We start from the raw sequence: 17,395 nt of genomic DNA, 5'->3' as shown, positions 1-17,395 counted from the left end.
GGGGTGAGTGGCGGGTGCTCGCGTCCAGGGGTGAGTGGCGGGTGCTCGCGTCCAGGGGTGAGTGGCCGGTGCTCGCGTCCAGGGGTGAGTGGCCGGTGCTCGCGTCCAGGGGTGAGTGGCCGGTGCTCGCGTCCAGGGGTGAGTGGCCGGTGCTCGCGTCCAGGGGTGAGTGGCCGGTGCTCGCGTCCAGGGGTGAGTGGCCGGTGCTCGCGTCCAGGGGTGAGTGGCCGGTGCTCGCGTCCAGGGGTGAGTGGCTAGGGCTCAGGGCCAGGGGTGAGTGGCTAGGGCTCAGGGCCAGGGGTGAGTGGCTAGGGCTCAGGGCCAGGGGTGAGTGGCTGGTGAGGAGGGCCAGGGGTGAGTGGCTGGTGAGGAGGGCCAGGGGTGAGTGGCTGGTGAGGAGGGCCAGGGGTGAGTGGCTGGTGAGGAGGGCCAGGGGTGAGTGGCTGGTGAGGAGGGCCAGGGGTGAGTGGCTGGTGAGGAGGGCCAGGGGTGAGTGGCTGGTGAGGAGGGCCAGGGGTGAGTGGCTGGTGAGGAGGGCCAGGGGTGAGTGGCTGATGAGGAGGGCCAGGGGTGAGTGGCTGATGAGGAGGGCCAGGGGTGAGTGGCTGATGAGGAGGGCCAGGGGTGAGTGGCTGGTGAGGAGGGCCAAGGGTGAGTGGCTGGTGAGGAGGGCCAGGGGTGAGTGGCTGGTGATCAGGGCCAGGTTTAGGGACTGGTGCCAGCCAAGGTGTAGTTGTAGGCAGATATGGCAGCGGTCCAGGTATGAGTGGTGATGCCAATGTCAAATGCAGAGGTGAATGACGGGTGCTGAGGACCGGCACAGGGGTGTGAGAGATTCGGGTTCATCCCAGCCACCAGTTCGTCTAAACCTCGCTCTCACCCAGCACGGACTCCGCATCTCACCCGGCGAGTATTATAAATTAAGCCAGCGCCCACTTGTTCGGGAGCCGGAGGGGTGGCAGCGAGGGGGCAAGCTTTTCGTACTGCATATCCTTGCTCAGGACACCTCCAACAGACCAACAGACAAACACTGTGTAACTACAACACCTGGCTGCTCCGCTCCATCACAACAAACTTCGCCCAACCGGAAGTTGGCTTCTGAAGGAATCCGAGCTCGGAGACCGGCCCGTCTGGGTTTGGTTCCTCTGGAATGCGGCTCCACCGGGTGCCGGCATAGCGTCGTCTCACGGTAATGGATGCGGGCCACCGGCACCTGCTCTGGGCACCGTGTTTTATAACTGGGAATGGTGGTTTCTGTCTGAACTCAACAGAAGGCAGTTCAGCAAGCAGTCACTGGGCGGTGTGCCTGGCTTTTACAATAAAGCACCAATCACTCCTGAAAGACAATAAGGCATTGCCTTGCAGATTGCATACTGTGAATGTAAAACTTGCCTGTTCATCACCACCCCCTTTTGTAAATCGATTTTGGCCACTATAGGTGTGGCAGGGTATACTCAGACATGAGTCCCTTTCTCACTGCTCCATCAGGATTCAAGCAAGCCGGGCCGAAGAGGCTGAAATGCCAGAAACCGGTCCCCGGTAGCTTGTCTCCTTTCTGGTAAAGAATTGGCTTGGTAGTTCAGTCTGCCCTGTTCCCATGATGCACTGGGCCAGGGACAGACTGATTTGCATATAGCCAGGTTCTGAGCTGGGATGGGGCAGTGAGATAAATAACGGTGATGGATCAGCCCTGATCTTTGGACTGGGTAAGAGTGGTCTGCTCAATTCAGACACTCTGTTCATCACCACCCCCTTTTGTAAATCGATTTTGGCCACTATAGGTGTGGCAGGGTATACTCAGACATGAGTCCCTTTCTCACTGCTCCATCAGGATTCAAGCAAGCCGGGCCGAAGAGGCTGAAATGCCAGAAACCGGTCCCCGGTAGCTTGTCTCCTTTCTGGTAAAGAATTGGCTTGGTAGTTCAGTCTGCCCTGTTCCCATGATGCACTGGGCCAGGGACAGACTGATTTGCATATAGCCAGGTTCTGAGCTGGGATGGGGCAGTGAGATAAATAACGGTGATGGATCAGCCCTGATCTTTGGACTGGGTAAGAGTGGTCTGCTCAATTCAGACACTCTGTTCATCACCACCCCCTTTTGTAAATCGATTTTGGCCACTATAGGTGTGGCAGGGTATACTCAGACATGAGTCCCTTTCTCACTGCTCCATCAGGATTCAAGCAAGCCGGGCCGAAGAGGCTGAAATGCCAGAAACCGGTCCCCGGTAGCTTGTCTCCTTTCTGGTAAAGAATTGGCTTGGTAGTTCAGTCTGCCCTGTTCCCATGATGCACTGGGCCAGGGACAGACTGATTTGCATATAGCCAGGTTCTGAGCTGGGATGGGGCAGTGAGATAAATAACGGTGATGGATCAGCCCTGATCTTTGGACTGGGTAAGAGTGGTCTGCTCAATTCAGACACTCTGTTCATCACCACCCCCTTTTGTAAATCGATTTTGGCCACTATAGGTGTGGCAGGGTATACTCAGACATGAGTCCCTTTCTCACTGCTCCATCAGGATTCAAGCAAGCCGGGCCGAAGAGGCTGAAATGCCAGAAACCGGTCCCCGGTAGCTTGTCTCCTTTCTGGTAAAGAATTGGCTTGGTAGTTCAGTCTGCCCTGTTCCCATGATGCACTGGGCCAGGGACAGACTGATTTGCATATAGCCAGGTTCTGAGCTGGGATGGGGCAGTGAGATAAATAACGGTGATGGATCAGCCCTGATCTTTGGACTGGGTAAGAGTGGTCTGCTCAATTCAGACACTCTGTTCATCACCACCCCCTTTTGTAAATCGATTTTGGCCACTATAGGTGTGGCAGGGTATACTCAGACATGAGTCCCTTTCTCACTGCTCCATCAGGATTCAAGCAAGCCGGGCCGAAGAGGCTGAAATGCCAGAAACCGGTCCCCGGTAGCTTGTCTCCTTTCTGGTAAAGAATTGGCTTGGTAGTTCAGTCTGCCCTGTTCCCATGATGCACTGGGCCAGGGACAGACTGATTTGCATATAGCCAGGTTCTGAGCTGGGATGGGGCAGTGAGATAAATAACGGTGATGGATCAGCCCTGATCTTTGGACTGGGTAAGAGTGGTCTGCTCAATTCAGACACTCTGTTCATCACCACCCCCTTTTGTAAATCGAAGGTGTAGTTGTAGGCAGATATGGCAGCGGTCCAGGTATGAGTGGTGATGCCAATGTCAAATGCAGAGGTGAATGACGGGTGCTGAGGACCGGCACAGGGGTGTGAGAGATTCGGGTTCATCCCAGCCACCAGTTCGTCTAAACCTCGCTCTCACCCAGCACTGACTCCGCATCTCACCCGGCGAGTATTATAAATTAAGCCAGCGTCCACTTGTTCGGGAGCCGGAGGGGTGGCAGCGAGGGGGCAAGCTTTTCGTACTGCATATCCTTGCTCAGGACACCTCCAACAGACCAACAGACAAACACTGTGTAACTACAACACCTGGCTGCTCCGCTCCATCACAACAAACTTCGCCCAACCGGAAGTTGGCTTCTGAAGGAATCCGAGCTCGGAGACCGGCCCGTCTGGGTTTGGTTCCTCTGGAATGCGGCTCCACCGGGTGCCGGCATAGCGTCGTCTCACGGTAATGGATGCGGGCCACCGGCACCTGCTCTGGGCACCGTGTTTTATAACTGGGAATGGTGGTTTCTGTCTGAACTCAACAGAAGGCAGTTCAGCAAGCAGTCACTGGGCGGTGTGCCTGGCTTTTACAATAAAGCACCAATCACTCCTGAAAGACAATAAGGCATTGCCTTGCAGATTGCATACTGTGAATGTAAAACAACAAGCAAATAAGGGGCAGATGCATTTACAGTTGCTTATTCCTCGGCGTGCTCTTCGTCGAAATGGTCGGGAGTGTCATCCCAGCTCCTTCGAGACATCTTCAACAAATGAGCCCTTCGATCCCGAAGGGTTTTCTTGCACCAGGATGACTTGCACGTGTCACATTTGGCTTCTTTTTTGTTTGGAAGAAAGTCATAGGTTGCACACAAGGTGTTGATTGCTGTACCGGTATTTTGTATGGCAAAGCGGGCAAAATTTAAACCATGTACGTTCCATCAAAACCGCATCTTCAATTGAGGCAGTGACACACCGGAGGCAGGCGAAGCCCTGAAGGGCGGTCAGTCGAAGTCTGAACAGGTTACATGTCTTTGCATCACAGAAGTGGAAAAGCGCAATCAAAAACAATACTGTCGAAGACAGTAAAGAAACCGAGGAATCGTAGCAATAGGAGTTGAATTACGGAGAAGAGGCACACGTCCGAACCAGACGGCGGAGAGAAAAAAATCTAACAAAGGAGTCAATGTCCTTGCGCAATATCACTGAGAGGAGGAGTTACTAGATCTTGTGACTCGAAAGACTTCTTCGAAGAAAAACAGCTTGCACAACTCTGGACCCAACACGAGATGGCAGGAGCATGCACAGCATATGCCACTCAGGCCTTTAAACCTTCATTTACTCTGGTATCCAGGGGAACAGGTACAAGAAAGAAGGTCTTTTCACAAATATAGAGGTGAGCCACATGAAACACGCAGTCCTTCAAGCATTATTTCAGACATCCTGAAAGTCATGCTACTTACCCATGAGAAATCCTCAAAGTCTCTTCTTTCTGTTTGGGTACAGCCTTGTATCCTATGTTAGGCTTCTGAGTCTGAGAAAAATCCAGTAGTGGGTCAGGAAAAGTTACTTACCTGAAACATTAGCTGTGCAGTGGGGATGACTTAAGATGTACACATGACACTACTGTACAACTACTCCCCCATCCCCCTTTTGCACTTTTAACCATAGCACAAGAGTCCAACACTGATCACAGGTGGGCCCAACACAGATGGCCTAAGAGTTACATTCTTAAAGGAGGAGAGAGTTACTGAAGTCTGAATTAAAAGTACATTGAAAATGTGCTCTGAAAACTACTAGTGTATTGGGCAAAATTGTAAGTTTTTGAGGCTATGTAGGGTTCACACACTGAAGTGAAAAATAATGAATGGCAACATTAACGTTCAATGGTATATCAAGTTGAGGTATGATTCCTAAGGTGTTCACAAGCATATTTACTTGGAGCATTCATGATAACCCTCATAATGCACCCCAACCTGCCAAACGAGTTACTTACCTTCATTAATGATGTATCTGGTAGAGACCTAGTCTAGCCGCAAACTCCTTAACTTAGAATATCCCCAGGCGTCAGACTGGATCCGGAAAACGTTCCTCAGCAGCACCTCTGCACGCCGGGGGTGGCGCCCCACGGCTCCGCCCTGACGTCGTCCAAGGACGTGACATAAGCAGAGCCATATTTAACCCTCCCGGCAAGCTGACGTCAGTTTTCGTCAAAGAAACTTTTCCGGGCCACATGTGGAGCCACCACCAAAAAAGTGTTAGAAAATGGGAACAGTGTGCGAAAATAATGAAAAGACATGGAATGTGAAAAACAGCACCATAAAGGACAGTGCCAGGCACTGTATATTGAACACTAGTAAATGGAAAGAGCAGAGTACCGCTCTGAGAAGCAACCCCGCAAAAGTGAAGGCCAACCACCCTTGGAGGTAAATGAAGATGTAAACAACATTGTGGAAGACGACAAAGTCCGCAACCTTAATGTATAACTGTGAAGGACAACAAGTCCGGAACACAGGAGCTAGGGCAATTGACCACAAGACGTCACCAGAAATAGACGTTGTATCCCCAATAAGAAACCAATAAAACGTGGCAGAGCCAATAGACTTCAAAGCAATGGAGCGCAGGGGTGGTACGAGACCCCAAGGCGATAAGAGTAGGGGAGAGCAAGTGGGAAAAAACATGAATAGATCCCACACTGTACAACCCATGGCATAGGGTTGGAAAGGATACATGACACATGAGCATACCACCCAATCACAAGAATGGATGGAGTAGAAACAATGAAATCAGAATGAAGCATTCTGTGTCTGAGTGAAGTGAAAACGTCACCCTGCAGAAGGGTCAAGCCCCCTGGAGGGAGGCGAGTGCAGAAAGCCCAACCTGAAAAGGTCCTCGCAGAACAGGGAGGACAGGCGGGCGTTAAGGAATCTGCAGCTAGACTATGTCTCTACCAGATACATTGTTACCGAAGGTAAGTGACTCGTTCATCTGATAGACGTCTATTCGCAGATTCCTTAACTTACAATAGATACCAAAGCCATACCCATAGAGGAAGCAGGTCTACGACAGAACCCCAATAAGTTGCAGAGGCAACGTAGCCGTCAACATTGTGACGACCCAAGGTAGGGACTGCAAGCCAGCTCAGCCACACCAGATCATGAAGCTCAGAAAGAGCAAAAAGTATTGGGAGGCAAAGGTACCACAAGCCGTCAAAGGACAGCATGAAAACTCCTGTATATACACCTGGTGAGAGAAAGAAAACATAAGCTAGATATGTCGGTGTGAAAGGGAGAGTTCATGACCTCGCAAGAAGTGGAACTGAACCCAGGGTCTGATGGATCCGCAGGGTCTGATGGATCCGCAGGATCTGACGTGCTGACCATAAATAAAAACCAGAGGGAAGACAACTGGTATGACAGTCAACACGTACCGGTCCAGTATGTACAACAGTGGAAAAAAGCACGCTGGAATCCTGTACCAGCCAAATACAGGGGACAGTATTGGCAGGATGCCGATCCATGATCAGAAAGTGCCAGTAGTACTAGAAACAGAAGACATGCCTTTGGAGAGTCACTCGGTTACCAGGCATGTGAAAGGGCTGACGGCAAAAAGCAGAACACCCAAAACAAGAGTACAGTAAAAATGATAGCCAAGTGGAAGACTGGACGAAACAGAAGCATATCGTGTGGACGGTCGAACCACACGAAGTATAACTAGAACCCTTCTGTAGGGTTCCATGAGCAGCCCCGATGCGAGATACGCCATAACAAGCAGGCAACCTGCAAAAAAGGGGCACCAGGAAAGCTTGACACCCACTTAAGAGCTCGTAGGCGAGCAGACCGGGTCAATGACCCCGGACACCGAATAAAAAAACGTTGGCAGCACGATTTTGCTGTGTAACAGCACAGCGCAGATAGAGGCAAAAGAAATTCGCTCAAAAATGAAGCGTCACACTAGACGACTAGGGTACGCGAAAAGTATTAAAAGTCACAAGGAAGCAGAAGTGGACAGAACAATGTCCAGACCAGTAAGCTATAGCAGCCCCTCACCCGGGAGTAGCAACGGTCCCCCGCAAGATAGAGGAGGAGACCGAGCTACACAAGAAAGCCGGAACCATTCAGGACCAACCGAATGTTCCAGGAGCCCAAAAAGCGAGTTTCCTAAAGAGAACACTCCCCTTGAGAGTGGTGACAGCAGGAACCCAAGTAAGAAGTGTTGAAAACACCTGTGTGGAAAGCAGCAGAGAATATGTAAAAAACTCCTGTTTCGAAAGTGCCCAGAAAACGAAGGCACAAGGCAATGTACAGTAGAGAGGTACAGGCCAAACCCGCCACCTTTAAAGACAAACCCAGTAAGGGCTAAAGTACAAAAAACTGTTACCCGAACCCCTAAAGGGGAGGGGAGAACCAGCACCACAGCAGTGGAAGAAACAACACAAACAGCTATGATAGCAATTATAGAAGGGTGCATTTCAAGGTTACGCCCAAACTAAGAAGCGAGGCACACAGTGGTTGTATCCTGGCGCAAAAAGAGGACAGGGCGTCAGAAGTGAGCACAGTGCCTTAACTGAACAAGGGCCCTACGGATAATGACTGGCGAACGAAGAGCAGCCATCAAGGGCAAGAGGATCACAGTGACAATGAACCCTCCCACCCGTGATTACAGGTGAGTCAGAAGCCACATGGTAAGAACCCCTCACCTAGGCATAGGAGGACTACCGACAACTAGAGCCAGCTGCATCGAAAGTGCCAAAGAGCAATGCTAATGTTAAGATCGCAGAACAGCACAAAAAGAGGCCCACAGCAAGATTGTGGCGAAAAACTCCATAGGACCGTACCAAGGCAGCTACCCAATAGCCTATAAATACCCCACATAGGGTAAGTGTCAACCCCTGCGAGGAGAGTCATCTTTGGCAAAGCACACATTCAGAGGACTGAAAGGAAGACAGAACCAGCGATCCGGCTGTGCTGAACAAACATTGAGACGGCGGAACAACCGCCTACACCATCCGGGTCCCATGCAAAGAACCCAGGACACCTTTGAAAGTAAATTAACAAGGCAAAATTGCAGATACAGAGGAAAAAAACACTTCAAGGCAGAAAGTAGTGCCACAAAAGTCATGGCAGTCCAGACTTGAGGCGGGAGACCGGTGTATCTGCGTGGCTGTCAAACAGGTCCACGCCATTGAATGGCAGATCTCTAAGATCATCCCGAAAATTGTCCGGGAAACGACTGTCCAGTAGCCAAGCATGGCGGCGTAAAGCCACAGACAGAGCACAAGCTCGTCCCACCAAGTCAGTGGAGTCAAGGGAAGAGCGGAGGGAGAATTGTGCCATTCCCTTGCCATCATGCAGAAGGCGGATCAAGTCTACCCGCAGGCCTTCTGGAAGTGAAGGAAGAAGGTCTTCGACTAAGTCCCAAAGGGTAGCAGATGCGCATGCGAACACACAGGCCGTATATAATGCACGGATGCCAGCACTGGCAGAGGCAAAAAGTTGGCGACCACAAGCGTCTAACCACCTAGATTCGCTGGTGGGAGGCAACAGATGCAGGGCGGAGGAAGACTAAGTCAAAGGCTGCCTGAACAACTAGGTCCTGAGCCCTAGGGTGAAGAGACAGACAGATCAGATCATTTGGGGCCGGAAGGTGTTGAAGAGCTATGGCCCGGTCAACAGGGTCACATGAGGAAGGCCTCGCCTATGTGCCTGGCATGAAGACAAACAAAGATGCCCCAAGGGGCAGCAGAGGCTCCACTTCAACCGGCTCCATAGAGAGAAGATCCAACAAAGGATCAGAAGAAAGAGAAACCACTGGGGAGCTGAAAACGAATAACAGCTGCCGCCCTGTGAATAGCCCGTGCATAGGCAGCACTAGCCTCCGTTGCCATCCGGGGAGGCGACAATAACCCATCAGTAGATGGCTGAAGACTAACCCGTCCACTAGTCCGCAAAAGTGGAGGAGCCGAATGCTGATCCGGGGACCAAGCCACACAAAGTACCTGCACCATGGGCCGAAAGGGCCTGAGATCAAGGGAGTCCAGAGAAGCGTAAGCCTGTGGCATAAGAGGAGGCGTAGGCGCCGGCGTCGACCAATGCCGCGTGGGAGTCGCATCGACGTCCGAGGAGTCGGGTGGGATATCAATCTCCTGAAATAGAGGAGACGTAGATGTCGGCACCAGCTTTGACCGACGACAAGCCGGAGTTGTCAGGACGTCAACGACCTTCAAAGAAGACTCGGGCTGGGCGCCGTCTGACGTTGACCCCACTGCAACATGTGGGGAACAAGGCATCGAGCCCGGCCCCGCCAGCGCAGGAAGCCGCTCAGGGCTATGCGAAGACTGACGGAGTTGGCTAGATGGGCGACTGGGAGGACCCACTGGGCCGTGTCCCGTCAGCGTCATATCAACTCCGGAACCGGAGTCGAGGACCCGACATGAGTGCCTTCCACCTCTATGGGACCCGAAGGCGCACCAGGGAGAGGGGGTGACCCAAAGTAAGAGTGGAGTGCTTTAGAATAACCTCCATTTGGGCTTGTGTCACTTCGGCACTCAGAAAGGGGGGTACAGAGGAGACTACCGCCAGATGCCTGTTCCCGGCAGGGAGCGAAAAGAACAGACGCCAGCATCACGGGTATGGGAGGAAGACATCCTGGACTTACGCTTGTGTTTACCCGCCTCCGAACGACATCTGCTGGAACGACCTCTGGAGTGGGCTCGATCCCAAGAGGGAGAGCGGTGACCCGAAGGTGAAGGACCAGACAGCCGTGCGGCCACCAATTTCATACGACGCTTTTGTAAGGACTACGGTTTCATCCGCTGACAATTGTAGCACTCTTTGGAGTCGCGATACACCCCGAGGCACCACATACAGATGTCGCGCAGGTCCGTTACCGACATCTGATGTGAACAGGTCTCACACGCTTTAAAGGCCTAAGGCATTGAACACTGTTCCGGGACGCAATGGCGTTGGAAGACCCGAAAAACAGGTAAAGGAACCGCTAGTTTCCAGGATCCGCGTTGGCACGTGGAAAAGGAGAAAACTGACGTCAGCGTGCCGGGAGGGGCATATATGGCTCCACTGATGTCACGTCCGTGGACGAGGTCTGGGCGGAGCCGTGCCACGCCGCACCCGGCACACAGAGTTGCTGCTGTGGAAAGTTTTCTGGATTCAGTCTGACGCCTATGGATATTCTAAGTTAAGGAATCTGCAGCTAGACGTCTCTATCAGATAAAGATTACAATACCAACATATGCTTTCAAGCTTGGTACAAATCAATTTTTGTGATGTTTAAGACAATTTATGCATGTCTTCAAATGCAATCAGGAAGAGAGGGTGTACATCTAAACATAAAACATGGGAAAGAGAACAAATAAACAAACCTGCAAAGAGCCGGTAAGTCCTCTGAGCTTTCACAATCTTACTTTTCACACCAGGAGAGAGGAGATCTGAGACACAAAAAAAGTTATCTTAGTAATATTTGAATTTCACAAGTAAATCTAATCAATATAACCACAACAATTTACAAGAGCTAATATGCTGAACACATCAGAAAGATTATTTTTATAATTGGAGCTACAAAGATTGCCAATGAAATGCAGGAGACCAGTATCAGGATAAAAGGAACAGTGCCTAATTATTGTAGGCAGGTCTTAAACTAAAATCATGAAGGACTTCTTACCAGCTCTGGCTACATATCTTTTTATTTCCATCTTTAATTTAAAATATGTCTTATTTCATTGTATGCTTTGTATTCTGTAAGTAGTAGTGCAAGAAATACAGAACTGCAACATGGCAGTGAACATTTTGCTTGTGGGTGTGAAGGGGATTTTCCCATGTCACTGAAATTTTAGAGGGTGAGAAAGAATGTAGATGATCCCATGTCATGCTTCTTGGGTACACCAGTCTCACAGTGATAACCCCCCATTGTTTCTACTGTACAACGGCTTGCCAGTTGTGATAACACTCTTCTCCATTGCTCATTCTGAATTTAAGTTTCTAAGTGGTAAAGCTGAACTGCAAGCCACATGCTGAACCAAAGCTTAATCCAATGATTGTTCTTAGATGGTCAAGTCCCTGATAATAGAGCAGCATGAAGAAACACAAGTATCAATCCACCTTTTACAGCGCGTCTGCAGGCTGAAATATACCACTTTATTTAACTTTAGGAAGACCGTGACTATTTAGTGCAAGTCATGGACTCAGACGACAGAGGAGTGGGGAACTCCCATGTTGAGGCACTGACAATTATTACCTTTGCAAATTTCCAAGTCCACAGGATACTCAATATTCTTGATGAGCTTCTGACATCCGCCTGTCTTTTCATATACAAATCGCTTGAGATGTAAAACGAGAACAGGAGGAAGCTCTTCCAGGGTCACTCTTCGGCTAATCTCAACCTAGGAAATGGGCAGATGCGACCAATGTACATTAAGATTGTTATTTTTTCAAACTATTACAATCTCTAGATTAGTAATTTCTTTGTACACCTCTCTCAAATCCGACAAACATTTTTACACCAAGCAGATAATGAATATATGACATGATCTCCAGCAAAAGCTTAGAGCAGTACAAGTAACTACAATTGACAGATACATTCCCTAACACACTTATAAGGTGGACACCTAATGACATTTATGGCAAAATAATTGCATACTGCACAATGTTGCTTAAGACAATTCACGATTTTAAAAGTTTTACAGTTCAAGTAAAAATTACTCAAGAGATGGCCTTGCGTCTTAACTTTAATTTTAAACTTTCTATTGTAGAATTTCCTTTTCCTGATAGGCACTACAAAGAGTAGAAAACGTTGCTGTCATGATCTATGGGCTTTTAATAATAGTACTTTATGCATAATGAAGAAAGAAGCAACAGCAGATGCAAAAGAAGAAGCGTTCTTCTCATAAATGATCAACAAAAAATGGAACTGCCACACATTTTCCGATACACTTTGCTTTCAAAACTGTACTCTTGGAGTAATTATCATGATGTGGCAAATTGTACTAGTGGATCTTGATTCTCTGAAAGCTTTCAAAATAAAATTGTGAGGGTAAAAGGATAAAACAATCTTCACATTAAAAGGCAGCTCTTTATACAACCCTTGTTAAAAGAGAAAGACTAGATTAATTCCACTATGTGACAGAGGTATGTTTTTGGTCAAACCTTTGCATGATAGAAAATTAGCTCAGCCTACAACCTCGTTCAATCGCCAATGGCCACAAAGCACAGACCAATTAGCAGTTACTTCCTGTCTAGTCTGATGTGTGGGTGCGCCCTGTATCTGGCCCAAAAAAACGTTGTACAAAAGAACAGCTACAACGGCTTATTCAACTTACAGACACCAGACTAGATCCATTCAGGTTACAAATTCAAGCTTGGACAAAATTGAAAGCCACATGTAATGTGTAGAATATTATCTGCAACATGCAACACCACTCGGAAAAAGGAGAACGGAGGTGGGAGGCAATTTGGAAAATGAAGTAAAGGCAACAGCCTATTTCAGACAAATGAAAGAAACAGACTTGGTCAGTAGATGAGTCAAGATCTTGCTATTGCTCAGTTTTAACATGTTTAGAAGATTTTGACTATCACATGTGCTGTATCTACATGTGGCCACTGATACCAGCTCAGCATTAACTGCATTCCAGATGAATACCAATGACACTCATGCACCTTTGCTTTGGCCTTTCACGTTTCCCCAAATGTCTGGATCACGTTTCTCACTAACTCAAAGATGGAGTTCTCGACTAGATTTAATAACATAAAATGTAAAGTTCTGTGGGTAGAAACGTCTCCAAAGTAGTCCCGAAACCACCCACACCAGTCATGATGGGTATTGCAGGCTACTCATCTGGGGCCGTATCGTCCCACCGTTTCCAGCATGCGCCGGCACACAAGGTGTCTGGACTCTCTATTTTCTTGAGCCATACATTCACTGAAATATCTACAATAACGCAAGTTGTTCTGACAACAGAGCCCAGAAACACAAACCGCAATTATTGCCCTATGTTTTCGAACTCTGCTGTCAGCAAACCATGCATTTATTCGTACATATTTTGAGTTATTGTAAGCAATCAGGACGCCAAAAAGAACCACCCCTTCTGCTCTAGTGCAACACAAAGTGGCATTACAATACGGCCCTTGGGATCACCTTCAAATAGAAAAAAAAAAGGTGGGAACTAAATCTGAATCCTATCTCACGGATGAGCCCAAAGAAACATATACATACATATATATATATATATATATACATATACATATACATATACATATACATATATATATCAATCCTCTAGTTGGAAGTGGGGGCTGAATATGCAGCTGTTCATTCAATGCAAATTCTTCCCACACCTCAAAACTGACCAATGACTGGAGCCGACATGAGCTGTAGCCACAGTGTGCTTGGATTACTGCAATGTTATCTACAGCCGACACCACCAAAAAGCCCACAACAATCTTCAAAACCACACAGCCAGAAAGGATTAGCCACTTCCACAACGAATCTCTTCACTCTACTAACTTGAGGTGAAGTCAGTGATCTAACTTCTAACACTGTGCATAAAGCAAAGGGCACCCTCGAACAAAAACCACAGGTACTTTCAGAAAGTTTACATCTATGCCAGAAACCTTCAGGCAGCATCTGATCACTCAACAGCCCTTCAAGCTGAACAGTCCCAGGGCCAGAACTCTGGTAGTCAAGATGCCAATCTAGGGTACGCACTGAGCACAAACCTCAGGGTGAACCCCAACAATCCCCACCTCAAGAGCCCTGAAAGCTGCGCTATTTTAAGTGGCCTCTGCCTGAGAACCTATTAAGCGGAGGTGACTGAAGGATGCCAGCTTAGGACTCATTAGTTGTACTGCTGGAGTATAACTTCCAGAATGTGTTCAGTGCTTCTTCTTGCCTTGTTGTTCAACCCTAGCTCGCCTCAGGGTCGAATTGGTCTAGAGTGCAATCAGGCAGTGACTGGCAGGGTGATCGGATAGGTCAGTGTGTGGGTCGCTTTTTTGCCTGCCTGTGGCCCTGTTTTATGGTTTTGCTGGGCCAGTTTTTATCGTCGATCTCACAAATATTAAAACAAGCATTGCTTGCAGTAAGCTCCAATCCTTGAAGTCTTCCATACCATGCAAAAGCACTTACAGCGTGTCTTTACAAGTTCAAAACTGCCCCGATTTGTAAACATGGGAGTTTTTAGTTTTCTAATCCAATAATGGGGCCCCCTTATGTTGGTGCCCTGGACTATTTCTGTTACTGTCCGACCCCAACACGCTTAAGAGGGCAAAAGTAAACATTGCTGTGTATAATTTTAAAATGGAGCAAGGAATTTGATGTTCTTATGGAATGTTTCATAATGTAATTTAAACTACAATGTAGAATATGTAAAAGTTTCAGTAAAAAGACAGATGTACAACTGCATTTCATAAATATCTACTCAAACTAAAGCTTTCCTAGGTTGAAAATGGCAGCATACTGATCCAACACCCTTCTTATCCACAGATGTGCACCCAACACCCCCTTGCTGCTCCCGGACGTGCACCTCGAAGCTGGAGGATGGCACAAGGCATTCCCTTGCCATTAAACCATCAAAAAGGGGTACGGGTTTTACCACGTTAACTTGTGCTAAGCTCCAAAGCAGCCACTTCAGAACCTTTTACAAATCTCTTTGGTACTTTTTTTAACAGTCTCTCTTCCAAGATATTTTGAAGAATGTAATTTGTTCTCTGATGAAGGAGCTTTTGGAATATAAATTAATAGTTTGCGACACTTTCGGACAACTCACCCCCTATCGCCAAATAAATGTAGTCTTGACCAGGAGCCAAAATAACCCCCCTCGTTTGAAAAGCTAAACAGTGGGAGAAACGTTCAACTTAAAATGGGAAGAAGGCCATTTAAGATGCAATTCAGAATGGTGCTGTTTTCCTAGTGACATTCAAAACTCAATAAAAATTTATCAAAAAAATAAAATGGGAAGAAGGGCAGTGACGTCAATGAGAATAATAATATTTAGTGGCATCAAAACAAAAAGTTAAAGCTTGACCTTTTTGGGTTCATTCTAAATACTAATGCATGTGCAACTGCAAGTACAAAAATCTCTTCTCAAATCAGCTCAAAAACGCCCCCGTGAACGCACACTCCAGAACAGGGAGTGAATACTGCCGGGCACATATGTTCAGTGCGTTCTCAGTGGAGGGCTTGAGTGATGAACGAGGGTGGCAAGAAAATGATTTGTAAACCCAAGTTTACACAAACCATTGATACTCGTTGAAGCCACGTCACACATCCGACTCCGAGAGGCATTCCCTACCTCAGTCACAAGGGAGAGCCAGGCGGCCTTGGGAGGCGCCCACCAGCCCTCTCTACGCTGCATGGCATCTTTTGGGCCAAGCGCTTGCCATCCAGCCCCGGAGCTCACGATATCAGCTCCATTACCGTCTGGCCAAAAAAAAAAACACTCATCGCATTCCAACGCAAGCGTGAACTCATTTGTACTTTCAAAGCAGACAAGGACGCACCGGCCGTGCCATTCCGCATGCCTTGTGCTGGGCTCGGCTTTGTTTTCAAAACAGAAGCCACCCCGATCCCGTCTCATTAGCCACGCTGCGCACTCATGTGACGAGGCGTAATCCCCGCTGCACGCTACGCTGAACCACAACAATTTCTTCACAAAAGACGTTAACTGGCTCTTCCGAGATCACACAGTTCCGCACGTTTTGCATTGTGCAACAAACAGTGTCATCATTCCTAAGACGTCAACTCCAGTTCCAGGCCACAAGAAAAATCAACACAACTCATCAGTCTCCGGCGATCCAATTGAAACCCCATTTCCCTCAGACACAAATGCAGCAAACGCAACCATTGCCCATTGCTACAACATTCCGAAAACTTTTTTTTTTTAAATGAAGAAATATCCAGTGAGTAGTCAGATCATCTAATTGAGGATCCACCAGCCACTTGTGGTAGCCAAAAATGCCTTTCAGGAACACCCATGTCAATTATGAACATTGGAGGAATTCATATTTGCGCACCTACCTGGTCTCTGCTGAACTAACCATTTCAATTTAACAAAATAGGAAACCTCAGCGCCAGCGTTTAACTGGTGCCTGATGTTGCGAGCAAAGCAGAGCTTGGAGGACCAAGGCTATGCCTCTTGTACAACTTGAATCTACAGTTAGACCGAGAAAAGTAGCTTCCGCAAGGAATAAGCTGTGTGAAAGACATTAAGACGAAGAGGTGTATTGATTTATGGGTGTTAATAAAAAAATAGGGAGGGGCCCTTAGATTATTGGAGGTTTGGGATAGTAGGTTTATCCCCTTAAGTGCTGCCGTCGGCCAACGGTCGTCGCGAGCACTACCTTGCCAGTGCTGCGCACGCCCGTTGGCTGACGGGCCAGCATTCGTTCTTCGAACGTTCAGCACTGGGCGCTGAACGTTCCACACTCCTATGAGGTTAAGATTTGATGTTAATCAAATCAATCTAAATACACAAACTAAAACATGTAAAAACAAGTATTCCACTACAAGAGTATCAATAGAAAACCAACAAGTTACTTCCCTTCGGTAACTTTGTATCTGAAAGAAACATACATTAGTTATAGATTCCTTACCTTAGAATTACCCCCAGGGGTCAGACTGGATCCGGGGAATTTTTTCCCCCATACTCGCCTTTCCCATCAACATTCGGCTATTCACTATGGAAAAACAGAACTCCGAATCAGACAGGCGGATGCCTGGCCCTTAGTCGACGGCCCTAATTCGGACACCGGATGTCCATAAAAGGCCTTGTAATCAGATGACCGCATTCCCGGCACGTCGGGCGACGCCATGGTATTTTCGAGCAGCACACAGGGAGACACCGGATCCCCATATATTAGCCACTCTCACTCAAATACGACGCTAATTAACAACCACATCTTCACGCTTACTCTATAAATAGCGCGTACTCGCTCCTCGCATTTACAGACAAGGAGGTGATGAGGACACGCATAGGTGCAGACACGGGAGGCGCACCTTGAGGCAGTAGAGTGAGCGTGTGAATGCGTGTATGACATACTGTTAATTTCTGAAGTGGGTACTTTTAGGTTCCCATACCCTAGAGTTCTTAGATTCTCATGGTTGGAATGGTGCCTTTTAATACGTTTTCTTCTCTTCCTTTTTTGGTCTACCTCCAAAATACCCAGAGTCTGACTACAGTCTGACTACAGGGGTCTACCTCCCTCACCCTCCTATGGGGCAATTTGGTCCCTTGTCTAGAGTAAGATTTGT

At 48.0% G+C, this 17,395-nt stretch overlaps 1 protein-coding gene across 2 annotated transcripts in view; it reads right to left on the bottom strand.

Annotated features, from left to right (window-relative positions):
- USP10 (ubiquitin specific peptidase 10) overlaps positions 1–17,395 on the bottom strand; it is a 319,435-nt gene that overhangs the window by 18,300 nt on the left and 283,740 nt on the right. For both annotated transcript variants that reach the window (XM_086945847.1, XM_086945848.1), the window contains 2 exons: positions 11,387–11,531; positions 10,515–10,580 (listed from right to left, as the gene is read on the bottom strand). In XM_086945847.1, the coding sequence (XP_086801973.1) occupies positions 10,515–10,580; positions 11,387–11,531 (211 nt within the window). The remainder of the gene's footprint in view (positions 1–10,514; positions 10,581–11,386; positions 11,532–17,395) is intronic.

This window comes from Lissotriton vulgaris, chromosome 12 (assembly GCF_964263255.1).
Source record: "Lissotriton vulgaris chromosome 12, aLisVul1.2, whole genome shotgun sequence".
NCBI lineage: Eukaryota > Metazoa > Chordata > Amphibia > Caudata > Salamandridae > Lissotriton > Lissotriton vulgaris.
Note: the sequence above shows the minus strand (reverse complement) of the source record. Positions and strands in the feature narration are given on the sequence as shown.